This window comes from Barbus barbus (assembly GCF_936440315.1).
Source record: "Barbus barbus genome assembly, chromosome: 19".
Lineage (NCBI taxonomy): Eukaryota > Metazoa > Chordata > Actinopteri > Cypriniformes > Cyprinidae > Barbus > Barbus barbus.
Window position 1 is genome coordinate 1,978,083 of NC_136747.1, and position 23,838 is coordinate 2,001,920.

The following is a 23,838-nucleotide window of genomic DNA, read 5'->3' on the forward strand; positions in this document are numbered from 1 at the left end:
TGCTATAAGACAAATTGCCATAATATAAGTGATAGCAAAACAAAACAAAAAAAATTAAATATTAGCGGTGAAATGTCGCCCGATTACGTCAAACGTCATACGCTCACTGGATGTCATGATGACAACAAATGTCATGAAGGAAAAGTTTCAATATCTCGCCTGTAATTTCGGACCTTCTCCAAAAGACATAAAAAAATAAGAATAAATAAACAAATGATTTACAAGTTTAACGTGCTTTTATCAAAGTAGGAAATATAATTAGTGTTCTTGAAATATGAAATAGAAGCGGGTCCGGATCCGGACCGGAGTCCGGACTTTGAGAAGCACTGCCCTACACCAACCCTACACCCAAACTTAGCCTCACAGGAGACTTTGTGCATTTCTACTTTCCCAAAAAAACCATATATATATAATATATATACTTTTGTGGATGATTAGGAAAATTGATGTTGTCCTGAGGACATTCACTCTTATTTTGTTTAAAATAAATATACTATAAGCACACTTAAAAAAAAAAATGTAATGGTTTATATGGAATGTGCAGTTTAATGAAAAAACAAAACAAAAACCAGGCAGCCTAGAAGAAGTGTCACTTCCTCTCTGTGATTCAGAGAGTGAAAGCACAGCAGTACTGAACACAACCCTCATGAAGAATGGAGACCCTAAAGGTCATAACCATCATCCAAACTGTTGCTTTAATACAAGGTATCTATCTATCTCTCTATCTATCTCATTGAAATTTTTGGGATCAGAATTTTAATAATGCTTTTTAATATTTAATAATATTCTTTGTTTACAAAATTATATTTGTCTTATGGTAAATATCCATTCTCAACAGCTAGTTAGAAATTATTATAATATGTTGGTTTGGTACGCTAAAATTTCTTAGGTCTTATGCAAATATTTTAATGTCTTTATTGTCATTTTTACTAAGGTAATGTATCATTGCTAAATTAAAACAAAACAAACAAAATAACATTTTCTTTTAAAACAAAAAAAGCAGTAAAATAATCAAGCAGTGTTTTAAATAAATAAAACCAATTTAATATCTATAGTAATGGGCTTTCTCTTCAGCTCTAAAGCTATGGAGGTCTCTGTCCTGAGAAAAGGAGAGGGAAATCTCTTTGTGTTTTTAAATCTTACCATAAAACTGACTTGTTTTAGGGCAAATTTATTACATTATTTTGTGATTGATTCTATACTGTTCGTCATTTCTGTTTGTTTTATTTATTTATTTATTATTATTTTATTATTTTTGATGAATGCATTTCTTTTATATGCTCGTATTTCTCTTTTGTTTGATCTTATTCTTGCAATGCGCTTTGAGATGTAAAGGTGCTAGAAAATAAAGTTTGTTATTATTATTAATATTAATAATAATAATATTATAAAACATGGCCATATGCAGGGTTTCAGAAATGCAAGCTCTGATAATTAAGTCTTTTTTGGGGCCGCCTGAAAAAAAAGAAGCAGCTTTTACTTGATCTACATATGTGCATTTTAAGACGTCTGGAGGCATAACAATAGCTTTAAAAACCACGCCAGGCTTTTTCATTTTCATGTCTGTGTAAGTGGAAAAAAATTAAGTAGACACAGTGTTTCTTTTTTTTAACAAAAAGTTATATGGTTATGAAAATTAAAAAAAGTATAATTTGGTTCTAGAGTAAGACCATTTGAAAAGGAAAATGATAATAGATTGATAATTGAGAATTATTAATTTTAAGTGAACCATCCCTTTAAAATTTGAGCACAGACCAGCCATTGATATACAGTACAAAGGTTGCAGATACGTTCTTGTCAAAAATAGGAAATGAAAGGAACAAATAAGATGTACAATATATATATATTGAGATTTTATTGTATAGTAAGGCATTTCAATAATTTTTATTTTTATTTTTAATATGATAAATGACTGTCTAACCACAGGCTATAAACACACTTGACAAAGCCACACGTTTGACCATGCTCTAGTAGGTCTGATGATAAGTGCACTTACCGGAAGCTTATCAGGAAAGACACAAAACTAAATAAGAACTGAATTTATAAATATTGCCTTGTTCTAAGTTTGCATACACTTGACTAGTAATGCTGTGTGTCGTCCCCTGGATAGTCCACACACACAACCTTTTTTTTTTTTTTGTGATAGTTGTTCATGAGTCTCTTGTTTGGACAAATGTGAGACTCAAAAACAGAGGAGTTACAAAAGGTGCAAACCGCTCAATCTCAAGAAAACTTTGTGATTGTGGTTGTAATTTTTTTTACAGAATGAAGATATTAATATTTCTCTTTTTTTAAAGATTATATTGTTTTCATTTAGGGCTGCCATTTAGAAGCCACATATGATACTTACATGCTTCTCAGCAGACAAAACAAAACAAAACAAAAAAATAGTCAAAGATCATCCACATAATGACACACAGCATTTCGAATCACAGCAATTTACTGTTAAACTGGATCAATTTAGTAAATTCAGAAATTATTTTGTCTTGTGTACAATAAACGTGCGCTATGTGAAATATCTTATTCAAGGCAGTACTAAAAAACAGCAAACAATTTTTGCGACCCCCTTATTTTGTTAAAATTATTTTCATGTTTCAGATTCTGTAAGATGCACGTAAGCGTTATGTAATTATCCATTGAGTTGTCATGCAATGTAGTTTAGTTTAAGTCTTTCAGTGGATGCACAGAATAAAACTTTAGCAGAAACACAGAGATGTCAGCTGCACTTGTGTTTTATGGAAAATCAACGATCTAACACAGGGGTGTCCAAACTACGGCCCGCGGGCCATCTGCGGCCCGCTATCACTCCTGTGGCGGCCCGCGAGGGATTTAAAAAAAAAAAGATAAGAATCTGCAGAGGAGGGCAAACTACGGGCGTTTTCATGCAGCCCGTGAGGCAGTTGTTCCAATATGCAGTATCAGTAAAATCTAATAGCTGGCGCTGTAGCCTGTAGTGCAGTATATAACCCCTGATTTACACCGTCCCGCCGCTCCGACGCGGCCACCGGAGATGATCGCGCCCAGCGGCCACATCAATTTGACAGTTACTGGAAGACAATGCAACAGAACCATGTGATTTTTCATTAAATACTCACTTTCACATTAGTCTAGTAAAAATATTATTCCAGCTATGTAATATAGAGGCAACAGTTTATGAAGACCGTAAAGTTTCTTGCCTTTTTTTTTCAGGATATGACAGTCTCATCTCTACTGAGCCTCCTGAGGTCAGGGTCAATGTGAGACGTGAGTTATTTGCTTTCCTAATATTGTATGTCATATTTGATATTCATGGATTTTTTCCTTTTAGTAGTTTACATGTGCATTACTCTTTTTTGAGTCTGTTGACTACTAAATGTTGTGATGCAAAATTTAGAGCATTGTCAAGAATATTTCACATAATTTGTAACCTCTTTGAAGAGTTCGACAGGATGTTGCGGTGACACACTCGTTGTGGTGCACATTTGCTCACTTCCACTGTTTTTCTCGTTTGTTGCACTGAAACAGGTGGCAGATAAAACAGGTTGAGTGTAAGACGTCAGATTATGTTGGGCTCCATGCTATTGTTACAATCTGAACACCATTACTATGTGGTTTATTTTAAATTAATGTTGTGTGCTCAAAAGGCAGCATTGTGCTGTATTGGGTTCAATGTTTGTGCGCTCATCTAATATCCATTTGATATTTTAGATGTACTTCGGAGCTATTTAATGTCATTCACATACTTGATACTTCCATAATGTGATGTATTTCAGAAGCAGGTTATTTAAATTTGATGCAATGGGGATAGCAAGAACAAATGCTAAAAAAATATGTTTGGGTTAAAAATATATTGGTTAACATTATCCAATAAGTCTTTGCATTATTAGACTCAATAGAAAAGGAGCAAAGACAGAGCTAAGTTATTACATTTTGATTAAATATTACAGAGACAATTGGAATTATAGACACTGAAGATTATAGTTAACAGATCAGTAGTATGCATTGAAAAAGTAAAGGGTGCATTTTCTTGTATTCTCAGTTGTGTCACAAACAGATCAGCGATCTGGCTCGTGCTCCTGGACCCTCAGCACCTCTTCAGTTATAGCCGTGGAGGATATTAACCATCTCTCCTCTCAGATCTGTCTGTCTCTGGGATGTGGCGATGTGTATAAATCAAGGGCGTATGATGCAGAATTCAACAGTACCTGTCTCACAGGCTGCCTTTACAGTGACTCTGAGCTAAGAAACTGCAGTCAGACTGTGAGAAGCCACTGCATGATGCTTTCTGAGGTCATTTGCGGTAAGAACTGGTGGGAAGTGAAATAGAGCATGTAAAATAAGGGCAATGTAAAAAATAAAAAAATTAAATCATAGATCAAAAGTCTGGATAACTTACTATTTTATATTTTTGCAAGAAGTCACTTATAGTTATTAAGCCTGCATTTATTTGATTGAAATTTTAATATACTTTGAAATACATTTTATGCAATTCTGATTTATTATCAATGTTGGAAACCTGTGATACTTTTTTCAGGATTATTTGATTAATAAAAAGTTTAAAAAGCACAGAATTTTTTAAAACATAACTTTTGTTACAATATATGGTGAAATACTTGAGGTCAGTTTTTTTTTTTTTGAAAGAAATTAGTTTTCATTCATCAAAGATTTGCTAAATTGATAGAAACAGTGATAGTAAAGATTGATATTGTTAGAAGACATCTCTATTTTGAATAAATGCTGTTTTTGTTTTCATTTTGTTTATTTAATATTTATTATGAACCTCAAAAAAGTATCACAGGTTCCAAAAAAATTAAAAATAATAATAATAAACAAATGAATAAATAAAAAGCAGCACAACTGTTTCCAATATTGATAATAAATCAGTATATTATAATGATTTCTTGAAGGATCATGCACTGAAGACTGGAGCAATTATGCTGAAAATTCAGCTTTGAATCACAGAAATAAATTATATTTTAAAGTATATTAAAATAGATGAACATTCTTTAAAATTGTAAGAATATTTCACAATATTATAGTTTTTCTGTATTTTTGATCAAATTAATGCAGGCTTGGTGAGCATAAGACACTTTCATAATGCTGCACAATTATGCTAATATAATAAAGTCCTTTCATCTCATCCTACACTTCACATAATGCGCCTGTAGGTATGTAGGTGGCACTTGGGCTTCATTAACTATGATAGTTTCATGAAATACTAAACGGTGCATCATACATAAATGTAGTGAATTGAATACTGATTACCATTATTGCATTGTGCCATGCTTTTGTAGTCATTTAGCATCTATTTTCTCAGAGATGTAATTTGATTTATAAAATGAGACAAACCGCAGATCCAGATCGCTCCACAAATAAGCTTGTCTGTCCCATGCAATTTTCAACGGTTTTATGAATAAGAATGGAAAATGACTGCTCCACTTCACATTATTGTCCAATGAGATTTGAACTTTGAATTTGAACAGCCAGATCATGATTGGTTGGTGTATTATACATGACAAACGGGCATCGATGAATTATGTAATATTCTAAAATATATCATATATAGATTTGTAATTAAGTCGACAGACTATATTTGATGATTATACATTTTACAATTTACAAGTACCACTCACTGAACAAACTATATTTGAGAGCCGAGGTTTCTGAGCAGACTGTTCCACAGTCAGTCGAGCAAAACGCACGCATCCCATAGCAACGCCTCAGATTGACAGATATGTAAAAAATAAACAGGAAGTTTCTGACTTTTGAGCGATTAGTTACCGTTTTTTACACATTGTCATGTTAATTATAATTCAAATGCATTTTGTTTTATTGACTACAATATCTTTGGTATTTGTCTGAGAAGGGCACTTTTGAATAATTGTGAGTTTATTAAAAATTATTCAAAAGTGCCCCTAAAGCCCCCCCTTCTGCGCGTGCCTGGTCTATAGGCTGGAATGCATTGCATGAAATTGTATTTGCTTCTGTTTTAAATGTAGTTTAAATAAATTAATAAAAGAAAAATAATGATGATAAATGAGATGCATAATTGCAGATATTTCAAAGAAGTACATTTTTAATGTTGTAACATTTATTTTTTTTAAATATATATATTTTAAAATATATACTTATTTTTAAAAAAATATTTATTTATTTAAATATTTTAAAAATAAATAAATAATTTAAAACATTTATTTATTTAAGTGAATTTGCATCTTATTCAATTCTTGAGTTTTGAACGCGAAATCTTTTTCTTTTACCCGCAGGTTCTCCCTTTGTGGCTCAAAAATCTAGCCCATGTTCCTGGATTATCAAATCCCCAGACCCGAAATCTTCTGTGTCTCTGCCTGAAGACACTGTCCACAGTGTGTCCAGTGAGATATGCCACAAGCTTGGCTGTGGACAGGTCTACAGTCTCAATCAAAGCAGAGCGGGATTAAACACGATCTGTCTCACAAACTGTGTTTATCACAACTATCAGTTGAAGAACTGTAGTGAGGTTATTAACTCCAGTTGCTCAGTCCTTTCTGAAGTTAAATGTGGTAAGTCGGTACATTTTCCATCATCATGTTATGGTTATGAAATCAGTGACAGTATATTTATTTAAAGAAATGTTCTGGGTTCAGTACCAGTTATATCAACTGAAAATGTAAACTGAAAAATGCATTTTTACAGGAAAGGACTTTCAATATTTTTCAACGTATCTCAAAATACATATATATAAAAAAAGTGTATTTTATAATTTTATACCAATATATTTTTGGACCAATCTTTAGTATATTTTTTTAAATATATGTTAAAAACATTTAATATACATTAATAACATAAATATATTTTGTGCTATACATTTTAATCCAAGAAAATACATTCATGTATGTCACATTTAAAGAAAAACTTTATTTGTTGTTTAACACGTATGAACATATAACACATTCGAATAAAATTCAGCAAAGAACATACTTTACAATGTTATATAATACAATGATATAAAACTATATATATAATTTGTATTTAGCCTAGTCTACTGTAAGATTGGAAATGCATAGTTTTTACCCCTAAATACATTTTGAAATATGTTTTGGTCTATGGGGGTTGAAACTAAATATATTTTTTTATTTCAAAAAATATATTTCATTAAGCTTCACTGTTTAAAATATTTTTGGCATATATTTAAAACATATTTTGGTCACACACAATATATATTTTTTTTACCATATATGCAACACTGCACCTGGATATGCTGTTAAATACACAATATTTTGAAATCATAATATAACTTACACATTATACATGTGAAACAAAATGTCTGTGCAAAATGACATGCAATTTTTCTGCTTCACCGTGTAAAGCTAAAAAAACCCTCTAAAGGGTTAGTTCACCCTAAAATGAAAAGTCTGTCATCATTTACTCACCCTCGAGTAAGTCCAGCTAGAAAATAAATAATTAGACAATGTTATTTCTAATAGCAAATATTTTTGTATGGAAAAATTATTAGTGCACTTTACAAGCTGCACATTTCTACTTTTAAAACGGTGTGGTGTCTAAGTCGTAACATCTAGCTACGTCACACTTCTGTTTATCAATCTGCACTGGCTACCAATAGCTGCTCGCATTAAATTCAAGGCATTAATGTTTGCTTACAGAACCACCACTGGCTCTGCACCCCTTTACCTAAATTCAGTACTTCAGACTTATGTGCCTCTAGAAGCTTGCGTTCTTCAAGTGAACAGAGCTTTATTGTATCATCCCAAAGACACAGAAAAACACTTTCACGGACTTTTACATTAAATATTCCCTCCTGGGGGAATGACCTGCCCAACTCAATCCCAGCAGCCGAGCCCTCAGCCATCTTCAAGAATCGGCTGAAAACACATCTCTTCCATCTTTACTTGACCCTCTCTGTTCATTTTCAACCTGATTGTTTTCTTGAAAAAAAGGCCTCTAAAACTAGCTTTCTCTATTCTTTTTCTATTCTATCTTTTATTTTTATTTAGTATACAAAAAAGACCCTCTAACCACTCATTCCCAATTTGTTTCTTTTCATATGTATATATTCATGTATATTAAATATAAAACATCTTCCTACGTGCACTGTGTTAGGCTAGACTTGTCATGGCACTTGCATGTTGTTGCTCTTTTGTTGGTTTGCTTCTATTTTCCTCATTTGTAAGTCGCTTAGGATAAAAGCGTCTGCTTAATGACTAAATGTAAAACCTTTTAGTAAACATTCTTCATAAACATTCTAGTAAATGCATTATTATACACAGTTTTAGTTTATATGTGAAGATTTCTATATGTCTGTATCATGTAAATTTTATTTTTATTGTCTAAATTTTGCGTCTGGTTCTTCAGGCAATGCTGCCGTTCGGTTGGAGGGGGGCAGTCATCGCTGCGGGGGGCGTGTGGAGGTGTGGAGGGGCTCCTGGGGCACAGTGTGTGATGATGGATGGGATATGGACGATGCACATGTGGTGTGTGCACAGCTGGGCTGCGGGTACGCGTTGTCTGTCAGCGGGCAGGGTGAGCCGTACGGCCAGGGCACAGGCCTCATACACATGGATGAGCTCAACTGCACTGGAAAAGAGAGGAGCTTATGGGAATGCCCAGCGATTACGGATGGACATGACTGCGGACATAAGGAGGATGCAAGCGTGGTTTGCTCAGGTACGTGACGCTATGTGTTTGTTATGAGCTTTAGGATGAAGTAGGCAGGCAGGGAATGTGGATCTAAATGCAGGCAGTTTCCCAGACAGCAAGCAGTATCGGCCCACATCTGGCCCACATCTGGCCCACATCTGGCCCGCATGGATGTCACATGGGCTAGATGTGGGCTGGATCTGGGCCAACACTATGTTGCTGTCTGGGTTAATATCAAAACATGGACAAACAATGAACCAAAACACGGGGGAAACGAGGAACAGAATGACACAATAACATTCAACAACTGGAAGTACAAGCTGTTGCCCTCAGCATGTTACTTGCAAAACGTTTGATTTTACAAAATTGGAAGTCTGAGGCAGTGCCAACGTTTGATATGAGGATCATGGAGTTGGGAAAAATATTGCATTTGGAAAGGATTCATTTTATTAAGGAAAAGAAAGAGCATGTTTTTTTGAGCATGTGGGAGTCATTTATTAGTTTGATGGGCAAATCTGCAGATTGTGCTGGTGCATCATAGTTGTTTGCTTTGCTTTATTTTGTTTGTTTATTGTCTCTCATATATCAGCTTGTAACCACCAAATGTAAGAAATTGTTGTATTATATAATTTAATAAAAATAATAGAAAAAAAACATTCAACAACAAGGGCGATTTATACACAGGAGAACACAAGGAACCAATGAGTTGCTATGGAAACTAAGAAGTAGTAGGTGTGGTCCAATGAGTTTCTATGGCAACTAATGAGGGTAGCTATGGAAACAAACAAGGCACACAGCAGACAGGGGCAAAACACACACAAGGAACATGTAACAGAGTTATAGGTGACATCTCAAATTATGTTAATTAGAGACTTCAGTACAGATGCATCCATATTTCAGCCAATAATTTCTATTTGAACACAGATCTGATAAATTTCTCTCACCCCTAAGTTTAACTGAGAGGTTAATTGAAAGTCATGCCATAATACTTAAAACTAAAACAAAATATGATCCTGGACCACAAAACCAGTCATAAGGGTCATTTTTTTAAAATTTAGATTTATACATCATCTGAATAAATAAGCTTTTCATTGATGTATGGTTTGTTAGGATATGACAATATCTGGCTGAGATATAACTGCAAAAAAAAAATGTAAATATTGAGAAAATCGCCTTTAAAGTTGTCCAAATTAAGTTCTTAGCAATGCATATTACTAATCAGAAATTAAGTTTTGATATTTACGGTAGGAAATTTACAAAATATCTTCATGAAACATGATCTAATTATTTAATTATTTCCTCTTCAAAACTTGTTGCTCGATCCCAACTGCAGAATAACAAAAGCTGTTATGGTCAAAAAAAGCCAACCAAACAGATCAAACTACTCTGTGTTAAGGGTGACACTGATGTATTGTATGTGTTAAAGTGATTTTGTGATTTTTCTCATTGCATGTGTCTGATCACACATCTTCTCTCGTTTGAATGAAGAATACAAGGCTCTGCGACTGACAGGAGGTCTGGACCGATGCTCTGGGAGAGTGGAGGTCCATCGCAATGGCAGCTGGGGGACAGTGTGTGACTCGTGCTGGCAGAAATTAGAAGGCACGATGGCCTGTAATATGCTGAACTGTGGAGAGGTCAAACAGTTCACGGCCTTTGACCCAGGCTTCAAGCATAAAAATGGATCACTCTGGTATTTTTACTGTTTGAAGAGTAGCACAGACCTGTGGCAGTGCTTGGAATTCATTAACATCCTGCATTTTTGCGAGGGTACCAAAGCAGCTGGGCTGATCTGCAATAGTAAGTAAGATGTTTTGTGCTTTTGCATGTTACATATAAAATTTTAATAGCTAAAACAATAGCTTACAAAAATGATCTTATTTTCTTATGTGAAACATTAAAATAATAAATAAATCCTTGCGCGACCCTTATCATAGTGACCATGTCTGTCAAATTTAAAAAAATAAAATAATAATAATTATAAAATAAACACAAAAAAGTAGTCCATACAGCTCATAAACTATATTTAGAGCCTCCTGAAGCTTTATCCACTCATGTTTGACTGTTTTTTCCTCTTTGTTGGAGCTCTTAAATCTTATGCCATTCACTTATGTCATTTGTAATGTCATCTGGCCTTTTTTTTTTTGTTCACTGTTGTTGTTATAAAACTAATATTAAACAATATTGAAAAAAAATCTAACGTCTTGTCCATCAGTGGTGCTACTGCATTTTATCCATACAATTTGCAATTATAGTCCACTTTAAGTAATATAATTACATATAAAGTACTGTGCAAAAGTCTTTGCACTAGTACTGTGCACTAGTATTTTCAGCAGCTAAAAATGGTTGTTAGTCAGTTATTTCTATCTTTTGATGTAGTGTGTCAGTAGGAAATATCAGTTTACATTTCCAAACATTCATGTTGCCATTAATTGTAATAAGTGAGATTTTTGTGCTCCACACAGAGATCTGATCTGATCATCATCAGTCTGTCTGGAGTGACATGAAGAAACTGAGACAGACTGAATCCAGGAGAACTGTGTCTCCAAGACACTTCAAGAAACCTACATGCAAAACTTCAGTGCTGTTAAAAGTTTTAGGCACTTGTGTAAAAATGCTGTAAAATGAGGATGCTGTCAAAAATTATGTTATAAATATATTTTCTTTATCAATTAACTTCTATTAACTAAATGAAATCAACATTTGTTGTGAGCATCCTTTGTGTTTAAAGCAGCTTTTGTCCTCGGTGCACTTGAGCAGAGTTTCTCAGGAGCTTTGCAGGTAGCTTGCTTGAAGCGTCTTGGAGACACAGTTCTCCTGGATTCAGTCTGTCTCAGTTTCTTCATGTCACTCCAGACAGACTGATGATGATCAGATCAGATCTCTGTGTGGAGCACAAAAATCTCACTTATTACAATTAATGGCAAAATGAATGTTTGGAAATGTAAACTGATATTTCCTACTGACACACTACAGCAAAAGATAGATATAACTGACTCAAAACCATTTTTAGCTGCTGAAAATACTAGTGGTCTAAGACTTTTGCACAGTACTGTATGTTACTGTAAGGCCGCTCTGATGCTGCTCGTTACACGGAAGCGAAGCTGCCTTTAACACTAGACTCTAAAGTGAGTTGGGAGCAGCACAGAGGCAGCTCAGAGAAACCCTGTGCAAAACAGCTTTAAGATGAACATTTCTTCTTTTCCAGATTCTCTTGGTCTGCCTGTTCCCACCAGTCCACAACCAACCTCAACACCAGCAACCACAGGTGACCCTGAACCTTTCTATCAACCCTAAAGCTGAAGATGATTCAAAAACAATATTTGTAAAGGTTCCCTTATTTAATAGATTGTAAAGTGAATCTACTACAATCACAGTTAGGCTGTGCAGAGAGAGAGAGAGAGAGAAAAATTAAATTAGATAACGTTTATGGCTGGCTGTGTTTATGCAAATGGTGTGTAATGCAAGTCAAAGCATCACTCTTTCATCATGTCTGGGGCTCTTTTCTTTCATCCAGTGACTGCAACAATGGACAAACCACCTGGATTCGTCCCGACTTCAGAGCAACTGGGGTGTTTTGTTCTTGGTTTCTTGCTTTTGATTGCAGTTATCACAAATATCCTCTTGTGTCATCATGATAAAAAGACGAAAGGTGGGTGCAAACTTACAGCAACACTCAACTCTTTCACTGAACTGTAGGCAGAAAATCCTGTGGGACCCATCAACAGTATTGGGAAGGTTACTTTGGAAATGTAATAGGTTACAGATTACAAGTTACCCTATTCAAAATGTAGTAAATTTACACTAAATTTATTTTCTAAATTTTTTATATTTTCAACCGTTAATTATTTTGAAACATTTAAAGCAGGCAGGGTTAACATTACAGTAGGATTCAACACTGATTACTGTCAGACTCCTCAAAATCTTTCTTCACTTGAATTAAGATTATAATAATTAAATTTTAAACAACCAAAAAATCTGACTTTAGCACCTCGTTTTACTCTGAGATCATTCTGAGGTTATACATATTTATATATACAGATTTAAAATCGTAACAAGAAAACGTTAAAAGGTTTATTTCAACTGCGTACACACATTTTCAAAACGTTGCCTTTTTTTTTTTTTTACTTTACACACAAATCCAAGAATTGCACACATAAAATGCAAAATGCCTCACATCTCTTGAAAGTACAAAATTAAGTATTGCATTCAAAATATCTCAAACACATCTCAAAAGCAAACATTTGTCTTATGTTGCAAAGCTGATTGGTTGTTTGAAAAAAGAAATCAAGATACTTCCTGTTAGATTTTTGTGTTACATTGTGTGTTGTGTTTTGCAAAAAGCGTTGGTAACACTTTATTTTGATAGTCCACTTTAGATATTCTACTAGCAGTAAGTAACTTTGCATCTACATGTCAACTAGCAGTCATTAGAGTATAAGTAGACTGTCTGCTTAATATCTTCTAACACTTTATTTTGATGGGTCCACAACATACAAAATACTGACTATTAGAAACTTTGCAAGTATATTTCAACTTACTCTGCTAACCCTAAACCTACCCTACTGAGAGTTAGTAGACATGCAGTTGACACGTAGTTACAAAGTTACTTATGGTTAGTAGAATGTTTAAACTGGACTATCGAAATAAAGTGTAACCAAAGTGTTTTATGAAATTGAAAACTGAGTCAAAGGCCGAGAATTAGTGTCTGGTTCTGCAGATTTGGTATGTGCTTCTGCTGTTTGAGTGCCAGCTTTCAGAAACTGTGACAAGTAAAGATTTTGTGTGTAAGCTGTTGAAAAAAACTGTAATAGCTATGATACCGGTTTTGAAATCAAATATTTGCATAGATAGGAAACACTGGCATCTAACAATGCCTTGGAAAAAATCTGCTAATTTAAAAAAATAAAGCATTAACCCAAGTGGAAAATAAAACAGTTATTGAATAAGCATGTGTCCTATTCTGTGTCCTATAATCTTGAAACATTGGAGTTTTAGATATTTTAGAGCAGTCACTGCAATTTATGACAGAAATCAATTAAACCTGTATGTGTCTGTGAAAATATTCAGATGTTAGGCCCATTTGTAATCGTTAACATGTTCATAAGTAACTGTAATTTAATTACATATTTTTTCTCAGTAACTGTAACTAATTACAATTACATTTATTTTGTAATTAAATGACATAATTCCATTACATGTAATAGTTACTCCCCAACGCTGCCCATCAATACCTTTGTGAGATGTGAGAGATGAATCTCACAAAACATGTCAAGAGCATGTCCATAATCAACGGCAAAATGAATTAAATAAAAAATAAGAAATGACATTTTACACAATACAATTCAAACACCTTTGAAATGTAAAACTGAGCCAGTTGTGTGTTTCCCCTCGTTGTTAGCTGCTGCGGCCCAGAAGAGATACATGAACCTGCAGGCCCCGGCTGAAGCAGAGGAAAACAACTACAGAGAGTCTGTGCATCTCGTCAAAGTCACAAACAACAGCAGTGATGCTGAGGGTGAGTGTGTTTCACTCTGTGCTTTACTCTCTGCTCGACGTTTGTTTCTGTATTTGTGAACTGTTTTCTCTGTGCCCTTGTAGTTCCCGTATCTCCTCAGCGTATCTGGGCTCAGAGTAGCGTTGAGAGCGGATCGTACGACACAGACTACGAGCAACATGACATCAGTCCGGAAACGGCTTTTCCTTTGTCCACTTTTCAAAGTTAGTCATTGTTAAGTGCTATGGACAATACTGAGAACGCAGGAGAGAGCCGGGATGGTTGCAGGTATGGGGATAAAATGGTAACTTTATAATAACTGCACACTATGAATTATCATTAGTTAAGCATTAGTAAATAGTCAATCCATCATTTATAAAGCATCGTTCCAACATTAATTAGTAAGCAGTTTATAAATACAGCTATACATGTTTTGTTCTTGAGCATGTCTATAATGTTTAATAATTGTATTTTCTTAGTTTATTAATGATTATTTCTAAATGATTACTTACAAATCCAGTTATTTAGGAGTTGTCAGTGGTTCATAAGATCAGTAAGTAAATGATTAATAAACTATTTAAATGTACATTCATAAATCGTATTATTTAGACATGATGATAGCTGCTCAGTGTGTTAATAAATGCTTATTAACACATATTCTTGCTGTAATTCATGATTAAGTCAGGTAGTTATAAAACATTGAGTAGTTGCCAGTCATCTATTTGTGTGAGCTCATCTAAAGTGAGGAATATTTATATCTTGTAAAGCATTTACAAAGCAGATTTAAAGGCTCATTTATCTTCCAAACAGAAAGTTAAACAAACACAACACAGAGGGATACAGAATAACACAGAAATATTTTTTCAAGATGCAAAAAAAAATTTTAATAGAACAAAACTTAAAATAAAAATGAAATTGTACAGTTTCATTTTTTTTTGCATCTTGAAATAAATATTTCTGAGTTCTGTGTATCCCTCTGTGTTGTGTTTGTTTATTTCCTGTTAGGAAGATAACTGAGTCTTTAAATCTGCTTTGTAATAGATATGCTTATAAATCAAGAACAAGGCATTTATAGCTGCATTTATAAACTGCTTACTAATGACTATTAATGTTGGAACAATGCTTTATAAGGATGAACTGACTGTTTTCTAACGCTTAACTAATGATTCATAGCGTGCAGTTATTATAAATTGTTACCGATAAAATTGCTAGCAGTGTTGGGAAAGTTACTTTATGTTTAGTTTACTTTATGTCTTTATGTTTTAGTATGTTTTTATAGTACAATTTGATTAGTAAAATATATAGTCAAATTCGATTGATCAGTTCACAAATAATGAGATTTCCATCACACATGAAGACACCACGAGTTTATTTTACTATTCAGTTCAGAAAAGTTGGGAAAATACATGATCGTCTGTGTCTGCTAGCGGTTTATTCAGCAGTGACACTGAAATAAGATTATTATACTGTATATTAACATTACACAAGTCAACACTAACAGTACACTACTTCTAAACTGGTTTAAAATCTTGGCTTATGTAAATTTCTACATATACCAAATATTTCTTAATTAAATTCAACTAACATTATTTAGCGTCAATAAGAACATGATCTAAGAAGGAATGTAACATAGCATAATTTCCATCATATAATATTATCATAATAGCCCATGGTTTAAAAAAATGATGGTGTGCACAGATGAATAACTTAAAATAGGCCTAAATACTGCAACATTCAGTACTTTACAGAGGTTAAAGTAAAAATGGGTCCAACCATCCCCAGTCTCACCTACTGTACGTCAGAACAATAAGTGTTTCTAGATTTGATTTCTCTGTAGATGAAAGCAGTAAGCATGCTGTAAGGAGACGTCTCTCCTCTTCTTCTCTAGACTCAATGCGATACAGTGCAGATGGGAAACGGCCTGCTGTGAAGAGCACAAACCTGAACAGTGTGATGGAGGAAGGTAAGAAGGGAAAGGTTTCTATTATTCAGTAAAACATCAACATGAAATCAAAATCCAATTTACTCTACATACATTCAAAATGTCCTTTCATAAGGTCACTAATTAATTTAATTTATAAGCCTTGTAGGTAAACATATTTGTCCTGTCCGTAACTTTAGGGTTTGAGCACAGGAGCTGACTCGAGTGCTAAAATAATTGATTAATGTTAAAGTATAACATTGTTGATGAATAGTCTTAACACACTGGCATAGGCAGATAACAAGCCAAGTCAAGTCACCATTATTTATAGTGCTTTTAACAATACAAAGCAGCTTTACAGTAACATATCTTTACATGACTTTATAATAACACACCATCCGAATGTCTTTAGGTTTTTTTTTCAACTGCTTGCACACAAAATCTGCACTAATTTGACTCAGTTTTCAATTTCATAAAACACTTTTTGCAAAACACAACACACAGTTCTCTATGTAACACACACAAATCTAACAGGAATTAATATTTTGCTTTTGAGATGTGTTTGTGATATTTTGAATGCGGTGCTTCATTTTGCAAGAGATGTGAGGCATTTTGCATTTTATGTGTGCAATTCTTGGATTTGTGTGTAAAGTTTTGAAAAAAAGAGGCAAAGTTTTGAAAATGTGTGTAAGCAGCTGAAAAAGATTGTAATCGCTCATAAACATGGTTTGGTCTCAGCCGTCCCAGCAGAGGTCGCAGTGGGAGGATACCAGCACATCTCTGATCGTAAGGCACAGCAGATGCGTGGGTCTGCTACAAGTGGTGAGAACTGTTCATAACAAACCATTGACTGAAGAGATATTATTAATTAAATTACACATAAAAGTCTTTGATTAGGCTACAGTGAGTATTCTCATCACCTCTCTCTCAGTGGACACGTTTGAGTCATCCTGCACCTCTTCAGGAGAATGCTATGAAAACACAAATGCACAGGACCTGTGCTCACAGGAGTCTGCTGAATGCTATGAAAATACAGGGGAAGACAGAGACCGTCTACAAACCACAGGTATTAAATGTCCCAAGCTTTTCATTCAAAATTTTTTTTGAAGAATTGAGCAATATACAGACTGCTATATTCACATGTGTACACATGCCATGCAGGTCATTTTAGTCCAACAGTATGACTTATACACACTTATACATATATACACACATTTATTTATTTTTTCGAATTTGTACCTTGATTGTGAGGGTCTAAGCATCCGTAGGTGGACACTTGGACACTAAGTGACGTTATAATAAACACTTTTGTGTTTTGCTTCGTAATATAATCGTCATTCCAAAACTGCATGACTTTCTTCTTACAGTTTATTTTAAGGTGTCCATGTTACTGTGTAATTACACAAACAATTATTGAGTAATACTAATTAACCACATGTAGTACTAGAGGTTTGGTGTGAGGAATAGTGAAGACTCAGGTGCAGAGTTAGATGGACTTTAGTTTAAAATTTCTAAACATTAGCAAACAAAAACTCCCCTATAGGGTAAAAGGCAGGGCAAAGCTGAATAGCATGGAAGCAGAATAATGACAATAGTTTTTGAAACATAAAGCATGCTGAATTCCACAAATCGAAAAAAGACACATTGCAATTAACAGTGCTTTCATTTGAATGCCTTGTATTTCCAGGGCTTGCATTTTTAGGTCCTGAAATTTAACATAGTTGTTTATTTAAGCTGTGAATATTTCAATTCAAAATATTTCACACACATTTTCATAATTAAAAATTAAATAATTCATATTCACCTTACAGAATTCACTTCCAAAATATTCAATCTGTTTAAAAATGCAATGTATAATATTCGACAGGCAAATTTCGGTCATTTTATTTCACTTTCCAAATTCGCTGCCACAAATTCAGTGGTTAAAATTCGGCAGAAAATTCAGCGTTGCACATCCGGGACCTGAAGGAATAGCAGTAGAGCACCGATGTATGATCTCCAGCTGCTGTCAGCCGCTCACCAGCAGGTGGTGCAAGCGGCTGTTGATGAAGGCCATATGTGGCTCAAGACGTTCATTTACAAAAACTGATTTGCAGAAATGAAGCAAGTGCTAAGTAGAAGTTTTGATTATCGGGGCCTTTATTTCGTTGCTTAGTTTCTGTGACGTTGTATCATGGCTTGTGTGATGCTGTGCTGTAATACTGGGGTTCCCCTCATACGTCACACTCCAGGATTCCCCAACGACGCGTAACACTCCTCAGTGATACAACTAATACAGTGATATAAGACCTCAGATCTCAGAACACACTTTACTGATGATTATGTGAACTATATACAGGCAAGTAAATGAGGTCAGAAGAACGCAACACGCTGCATTTGCATTGCTTTCCCTTACCACTGATCTATAGAGTCGACAATCCTACAAATATATCAATACCAGGATTAGTTTCAACAGTAAGCAACCACTTTATATTGACATAAAAAAGGAGTTCAAAATCGCCTAGGTGTATTGTTGCTGCAAATGTAAACCGGAGAAAGCATTGACGCGCTTTTGCACCTAAAGGGCCGTCTTTTAACATTTAAAATAACACACATAGGGATTTACTACAGATGAGATTTTGCCAATACCGCCCTTTTTATATATGTTACAGTACACAATTATTTACATATAAAAAAATCCCTGGAAATTATTTAATTTTCCTCATGTTCCAACAGTTGTAGTATGTTGCTAGGTACAAAACTGACATACTACAGGTTAGATTTTGCCAATATCTCCCTTATGGTATGAAAAGTACACAAACATATATATTTTTAAAACTACAAAAGGGTTTTTCATGTTACACAGGTTGTAGTACGTTGACATTTTGCCAATATCTCCCTTACTGTATGTACAATTTACAATTATTTAAAAAAACAACAACAAAAAAATCTGTAAGACCCGAAAAAGGAATTGTTCATGTTCCGAAGGTTGTAGTATAAAATATTGATGTTCTTTATGTACATTAAGGGAGGTATTAGCACAATGTCACCTATAGTAAGTCAGTCTAGTCACTAGGAATGTACTACAAACTTTGGAGCAAAAAAATGAATTGTGAATTACAGTAATTTCTTAAGAATAATTATATACTGCATGTACAGTGAGGAAGATGTTGGCAAAATTTAAACTGTAGTAAGTCAGTCTGGTCTCGAGTAACATACAACATTTGGAGCAAGACAATTCCATTTTGGTGAATTACTGTAATTTGTTTCTTAAAAATATTTGTGTAATGTGCATACTTAGGGAAAGTATTGTCTAAGGTGAGATATTTGCAGTATTTATTTAGTCAGTTTGAGTAAATTATTTATTTACTGTAAACATTAATTTGAATAAATTATTGAAATTTAATAATTAAATTTAAATAATTAAATAAATTATTACTTCACACTTGGTGTAAATAACTACCGCGCTTGGTTTTCTATGAGAGAAAAATGGTTTGGTGAAACTTGTTGGTTGTGGGCTCATATTCTGGGCTCGTCTGCTTAAAACATATCTCACATGTGAAAATGTCTATTCACATGTGAGCTATGTGATTGTTGTCATATTAAAAATACAATATTAGAAATGAATGATAAATACACCTTTCTTTCGTATGGGATTAAATAGCAAGCACATTGAGTGTCTTGTTCATCATATAATATTCATATAAAAGCAACAGAACTGAAATTAGGCTATATCACGTTTATCAGCAGCACAGCACATGAGTGAGAATAACGCAATACCCGCTGATTTCGTAGCTATCTGTTCTACTTCTAGAGGTCATAACTGTCCGTCTTGCCTGATCTTAGCTTATTTCATCAGGCGAGGCAAGGCGCATCTCAAACAAGCCTAATAATAGCTGTTATTGTCAAGTCAAGTCACCTTTATTTATATAGCGCTTTTAACAATACAGATTGTGTCAAAGCACTTAAGAGTATCAAATTGGAGGATAGAGTGTCAGTAATGTATAATAATAAGATTAAACACTCAATTTTCAGTTAAAGGCATTATTGAATTCAGTGATGTCATTGTCTAGCTCAGTTTAGTTTAAATAGTATCTGTGAAATCAAATTGACGATGATCACTAGAAATGAAGTGTCCCCAACTGAGCAAGCCAGAGGCGACAGCAGCAAGGAACCAGAACTCTCTCTGTGACAGAATGGAGAAAAAAATCTTGGGAGAAACCAGGCTCAGTCGGGGGGGCAGTTCTCCTCTGGCCAGGATATTATTGTTTATTTGTAAACTTTATTGTAAAAATTATTGTAAAATTTTAAATGTATAAATGTATTATATTTCTATTTTTATATTGTTGCAATTTCTAACAATAGTATTATGTAGTTAGGTATTTTATTATGTTTTTAGTTATTTTGTTTTATTTTTAGTTTTATTGTATTTAAGTTGAGGTCTTCACTGGGGATATGTCCCTGGGGCTAATCCAGGTGTCCGGCCTCCGCCGACGATCAAGGCCGCAGACATCATCTCCCAGCGCCGATCCACCATCTGATCCAGACACGGACTGAGAAACAGAATAAGAAAGAAACAGACAAATATTAGCGTAGATGCCATTCTTCTTATGATGTTACGAGTACATCATGTGTTATGGGGAGTGTCCCCGGTTCCGGTTGATCTAATTAATGCAGCCTAACAATCCTTTAACGGATTTGAATAATAGAAGTGTAGTAGTGTGTTATGTGTAAACCAGGTTAAAGAGATGTGTCTTTAATCTAGATTTAAACTGACAGAGAGTGTCTGCCTCCCGAACAGTGTTAGGTAGATTGTTCCAGAGTTTGGGTGTTAAATAGGAAAAGGATCTGCCGCCCGCAGTCGATTTTGATATTTTAGGTATTATCAAACGGCCAGAAGTCATTGCTACTGAGCCGCATAATGCGTTTTCTTTAACCGATTTCTGAGGGAACCTTGCGCGTTCGTTCATATTCTACATCTGCTTAACTGTCGATATAGTTCACATAATCATCAGTAAAGTGTGTTCTGAGATCTGAGGTCTTATATCACTGTATTAGTTGTATCACTGAGGAGTGTTACGCGTCGTTGGGGAATCCTGGAGTGTGATGTATGAGGGGTAACCCAGTATTACAGCACAGCGTCACACAAGCCATGATACAACGTTACAGAAACTAAGCAACGAAATAAAGGCCCCGATAATCAAAACTTCTACTTAGCGCTTGCTCCATTTCTGCAAATCAGTTTTGTAAATGAACGTCTTGAGCCACATATGGCCTTCATCAACAGCCGCTTGCGCCACCTGCTGGTGAGCGGCTGACAGCAGCTGGAGATCATGCATCGGTGCTCTACTGCTATTCCTGCGGGTCCCGGATGTGCAACGCTGAATTTTCTGCCGAATTTTAACCACTGAATTTGTGGCAGCGAATTTGGAAAATGAAATAAAATGACCGAAATTTGCCTGTCTAATATTATACATCGCATTTTTAAACAGACTGAATATTTTGGAAGTGAATTCTGTAAGGTGAATATGAATTATTGAATTTTTAATTATGAAAATGTGTGTGAAATATTTTGAATTGAAATATTCACAGCTTAAATAAACAACTATGTTAAATTTCAGGACCTAAAAATGCAAGCCCTGGAAATACAAGGCATTAAAATGAAAGCACTGTTAATTGCAATGTGTCTTTTTTTCGATTTGTGGAATTCAGCATGCTTTATGTCTCAAAAACTATTGTCATTTTCTGCTTCCATAGGAATAGGACATGGAAGGCACAAGACTAGGAGATGATTTGGCACAGCAATGCACATGAATATGTAGGGAAGGTAGTGAGGGTAACAAGGGAAGGCAGGTGGGGCAAATTAAACAATAATGTGATATCAAGAAGGCAAGGTCAAGACTTCTTCACAAAGCACATAAATGATAGTTCTTGTATCGCTCACTCCAGACGTGAGGATACAAGAACAACTAGCCAATGAAAACAAATGTGCTCAAGCGAAACAACACATAAGCACATGAAACGTGGATGAAGAAATTCACGAAAAAACATGGAGCAGGAATATCCGGATCCTGACACTGAACTGAAACAGACAGAAGTGTCAAAATAACACAGAAAACACAACTGGCTCTCTGCTCTTTACAAAGCGCCAATATCTCTGAATCTTTACTCTTAAGATCGTTGACTTTGCACCACGATACTGTGTGTATATGTATTCAATTTTTGAAAAGCTTAGGAGGGTTAAACGCAGAACTGATACTTAAGGATTTTGAAGTAGTTGCCTGTTGTTTCTGAGATATACATTCATAACAGTTTATATATAACATGTATATATGTATACAGTAGTCAACATTTGAAGTGGATCAAAAAAATTCACCAAAGTTGTCCTAAGACAAGGTTTTAGGACAATTTTGATGAAAGGCTTTGATCCACTTCAAATGTGGACTACTAGGATATATATGTATTTATAGTATATGTATATACTGTATAACAATATGTATAACAGTGTTCCAAATGTTACTCAGATAATGCAGATTTCTTGAAGCAGGGATCCGGAAGGTCATTCCTGGGCCCCACCACAGATCCTGCCTTCAGTTACCAAGGTGTGTGTGTCTACCAGCAGCAATTAATATACATTTACACGCCAAACTGATGTCTTAATGGTTTGTTGAGATGTTTCACAATGGTCTATTCAGTTTACTGTTTGCAGCATGCAACCCTCTTTACCTCAAACCATGAGTTTTTGGTAATGTTTTGAGTTTATTGCACTAATATGTAATTTTCTTTGGTTTATCTTTCATGGTCAGAGCTAGATAAAGAGGGCGGCAGCAGAGAGGACTCCCCACTGTACTCACCCGTCAGCTATGATAATGAAGCAGTCTGTTCAGAAAGTGACTATGATGACATTGGCAATTATTTGCAACAACCTAGTCACTTACATTAGCTAGAGACTGTGATGTGGCTACATTTACACTCTTAAAAATAATGGTGATGAATAATGTATGGGGAAATAATCACAGCGATGCCATAGAAGAACCATTTTTGGTTCCACAAAGAACCATTCAGTCAAAGGTTCTTTAAAGAACCATCTCTTTCTTGCCTTTTTATACTCCGAAGTTTTCTGAAACAGAAAGTTTCTGCAGATGTTAAAGGTTCTTTATGGAACCATTTAGACAAAAAAAAAGTTCTTCTATGGCATCACGAAGCACCTTTATTTTTAAGAGTGTACAGTGAGAAATATTCTGACTGTACTACAATTACAGTATTAGAAACCATACCTGAGAATCATTTTACAGTATATCATTTTTCTTTCAGTATTTTCAGTGTTATTTCTTTATTCATTCATATCTGCTTCTAAGTAGTACAATTAAACTTTATCACAAATGCTTAAGCAAATTTTACTGTCACTGTAGGTACATTAAGTCCATACCAAGTACAAATATTTACATATACAAACAATTTTCTCTGAATTTCTATATGCTTACAAGGACCGATGACTGGGCTGTGACCACCATAGACACCAAAATAATGAGATATGACCATATTAATCAAAGGCGCTGTAAGCAACATCTGTAACTGATGACATGCACATGAAATGTTTTGGTTATGACTGAATCGGTCTCTGAAAAAAAATAAAATAAATGCAAACACTTAAGTGATCGATCTGATGTTATTGTTATTTTCAAAGTGTATTAGCACAATGTACTCTCATTATAACATTAAGTGTCCTTTTATTTTTGTTCTAACTGGATGCTTTTTGGAAAGGAGACCTCTGGAACAGAAAAAAATATTTTGCTCAGAATGAATCAAAATAAAAATGATCCCT

At 34.6% G+C, this 23,838-nt stretch overlaps 1 protein-coding gene across 2 annotated transcripts; it reads left to right on the plus strand.

Annotated features, from left to right (window-relative positions):
- Positions 1 to 609: 609 nt before the first annotated feature.
- On the plus strand, positions 610 to 23,674 carry LOC306885599 (T-cell differentiation antigen CD6-like). 2 transcript variants are annotated; one of them, XR_013785562.1, is made up of 16 exons: positions 610 to 705; positions 3,190 to 3,243; positions 4,019 to 4,279; positions 6,246 to 6,521; positions 8,332 to 8,643; positions 10,105 to 10,416; positions 11,825 to 11,884; positions 12,134 to 12,268; positions 14,018 to 14,134; positions 14,218 to 14,337; positions 16,002 to 16,076; positions 16,773 to 16,856; positions 16,966 to 17,100; positions 22,538 to 22,615; positions 22,820 to 23,012; positions 23,198 to 23,637. XR_013785562.1 is itself a non-coding variant. In XM_079442244.1 (15 exons), the coding sequence occupies exons 1-15, from the start codon at positions 654 to 656 to the stop codon at positions 22,954 to 22,956; spliced, it is 2,208 nt and encodes a 735-aa protein (XP_079298370.1). In that variant the 5' UTR covers positions 610 to 653; the 3' UTR covers positions 22,957 to 23,674. The 2 variants fall into 2 exon arrangements, 1 of the variants encoding a protein (XP_079298370.1); XM_079442244.1 differs by having other exon boundaries at positions 22,820 to 23,674.
- Positions 23,675 to 23,838: the final 164 nt, after the last annotated feature.

Bases quoted from the DNA above. Each gene is read 5' to 3' on its own strand.
- LOC306885599 (XM_079442244.1), top strand. From the start codon at position 654: ATGGAGACCCTAAAGGTCATAACCATCATCCAAACTGTTGCTTTAATA. The intron at 3,244-4,018 runs GTGAGTTATTTG...TTGTATTCTCAG, and splicing joins GGTCAGGGTCAATGTGAGAC to TTGTGTCACAAACAGATCAG. The intron at 17,101-22,537 runs GTATTAAATGTC...AATGTTACTCAG, and splicing joins AGACCGTCTACAAACCACAG to ATAATGCAGATTTCTTGAAG.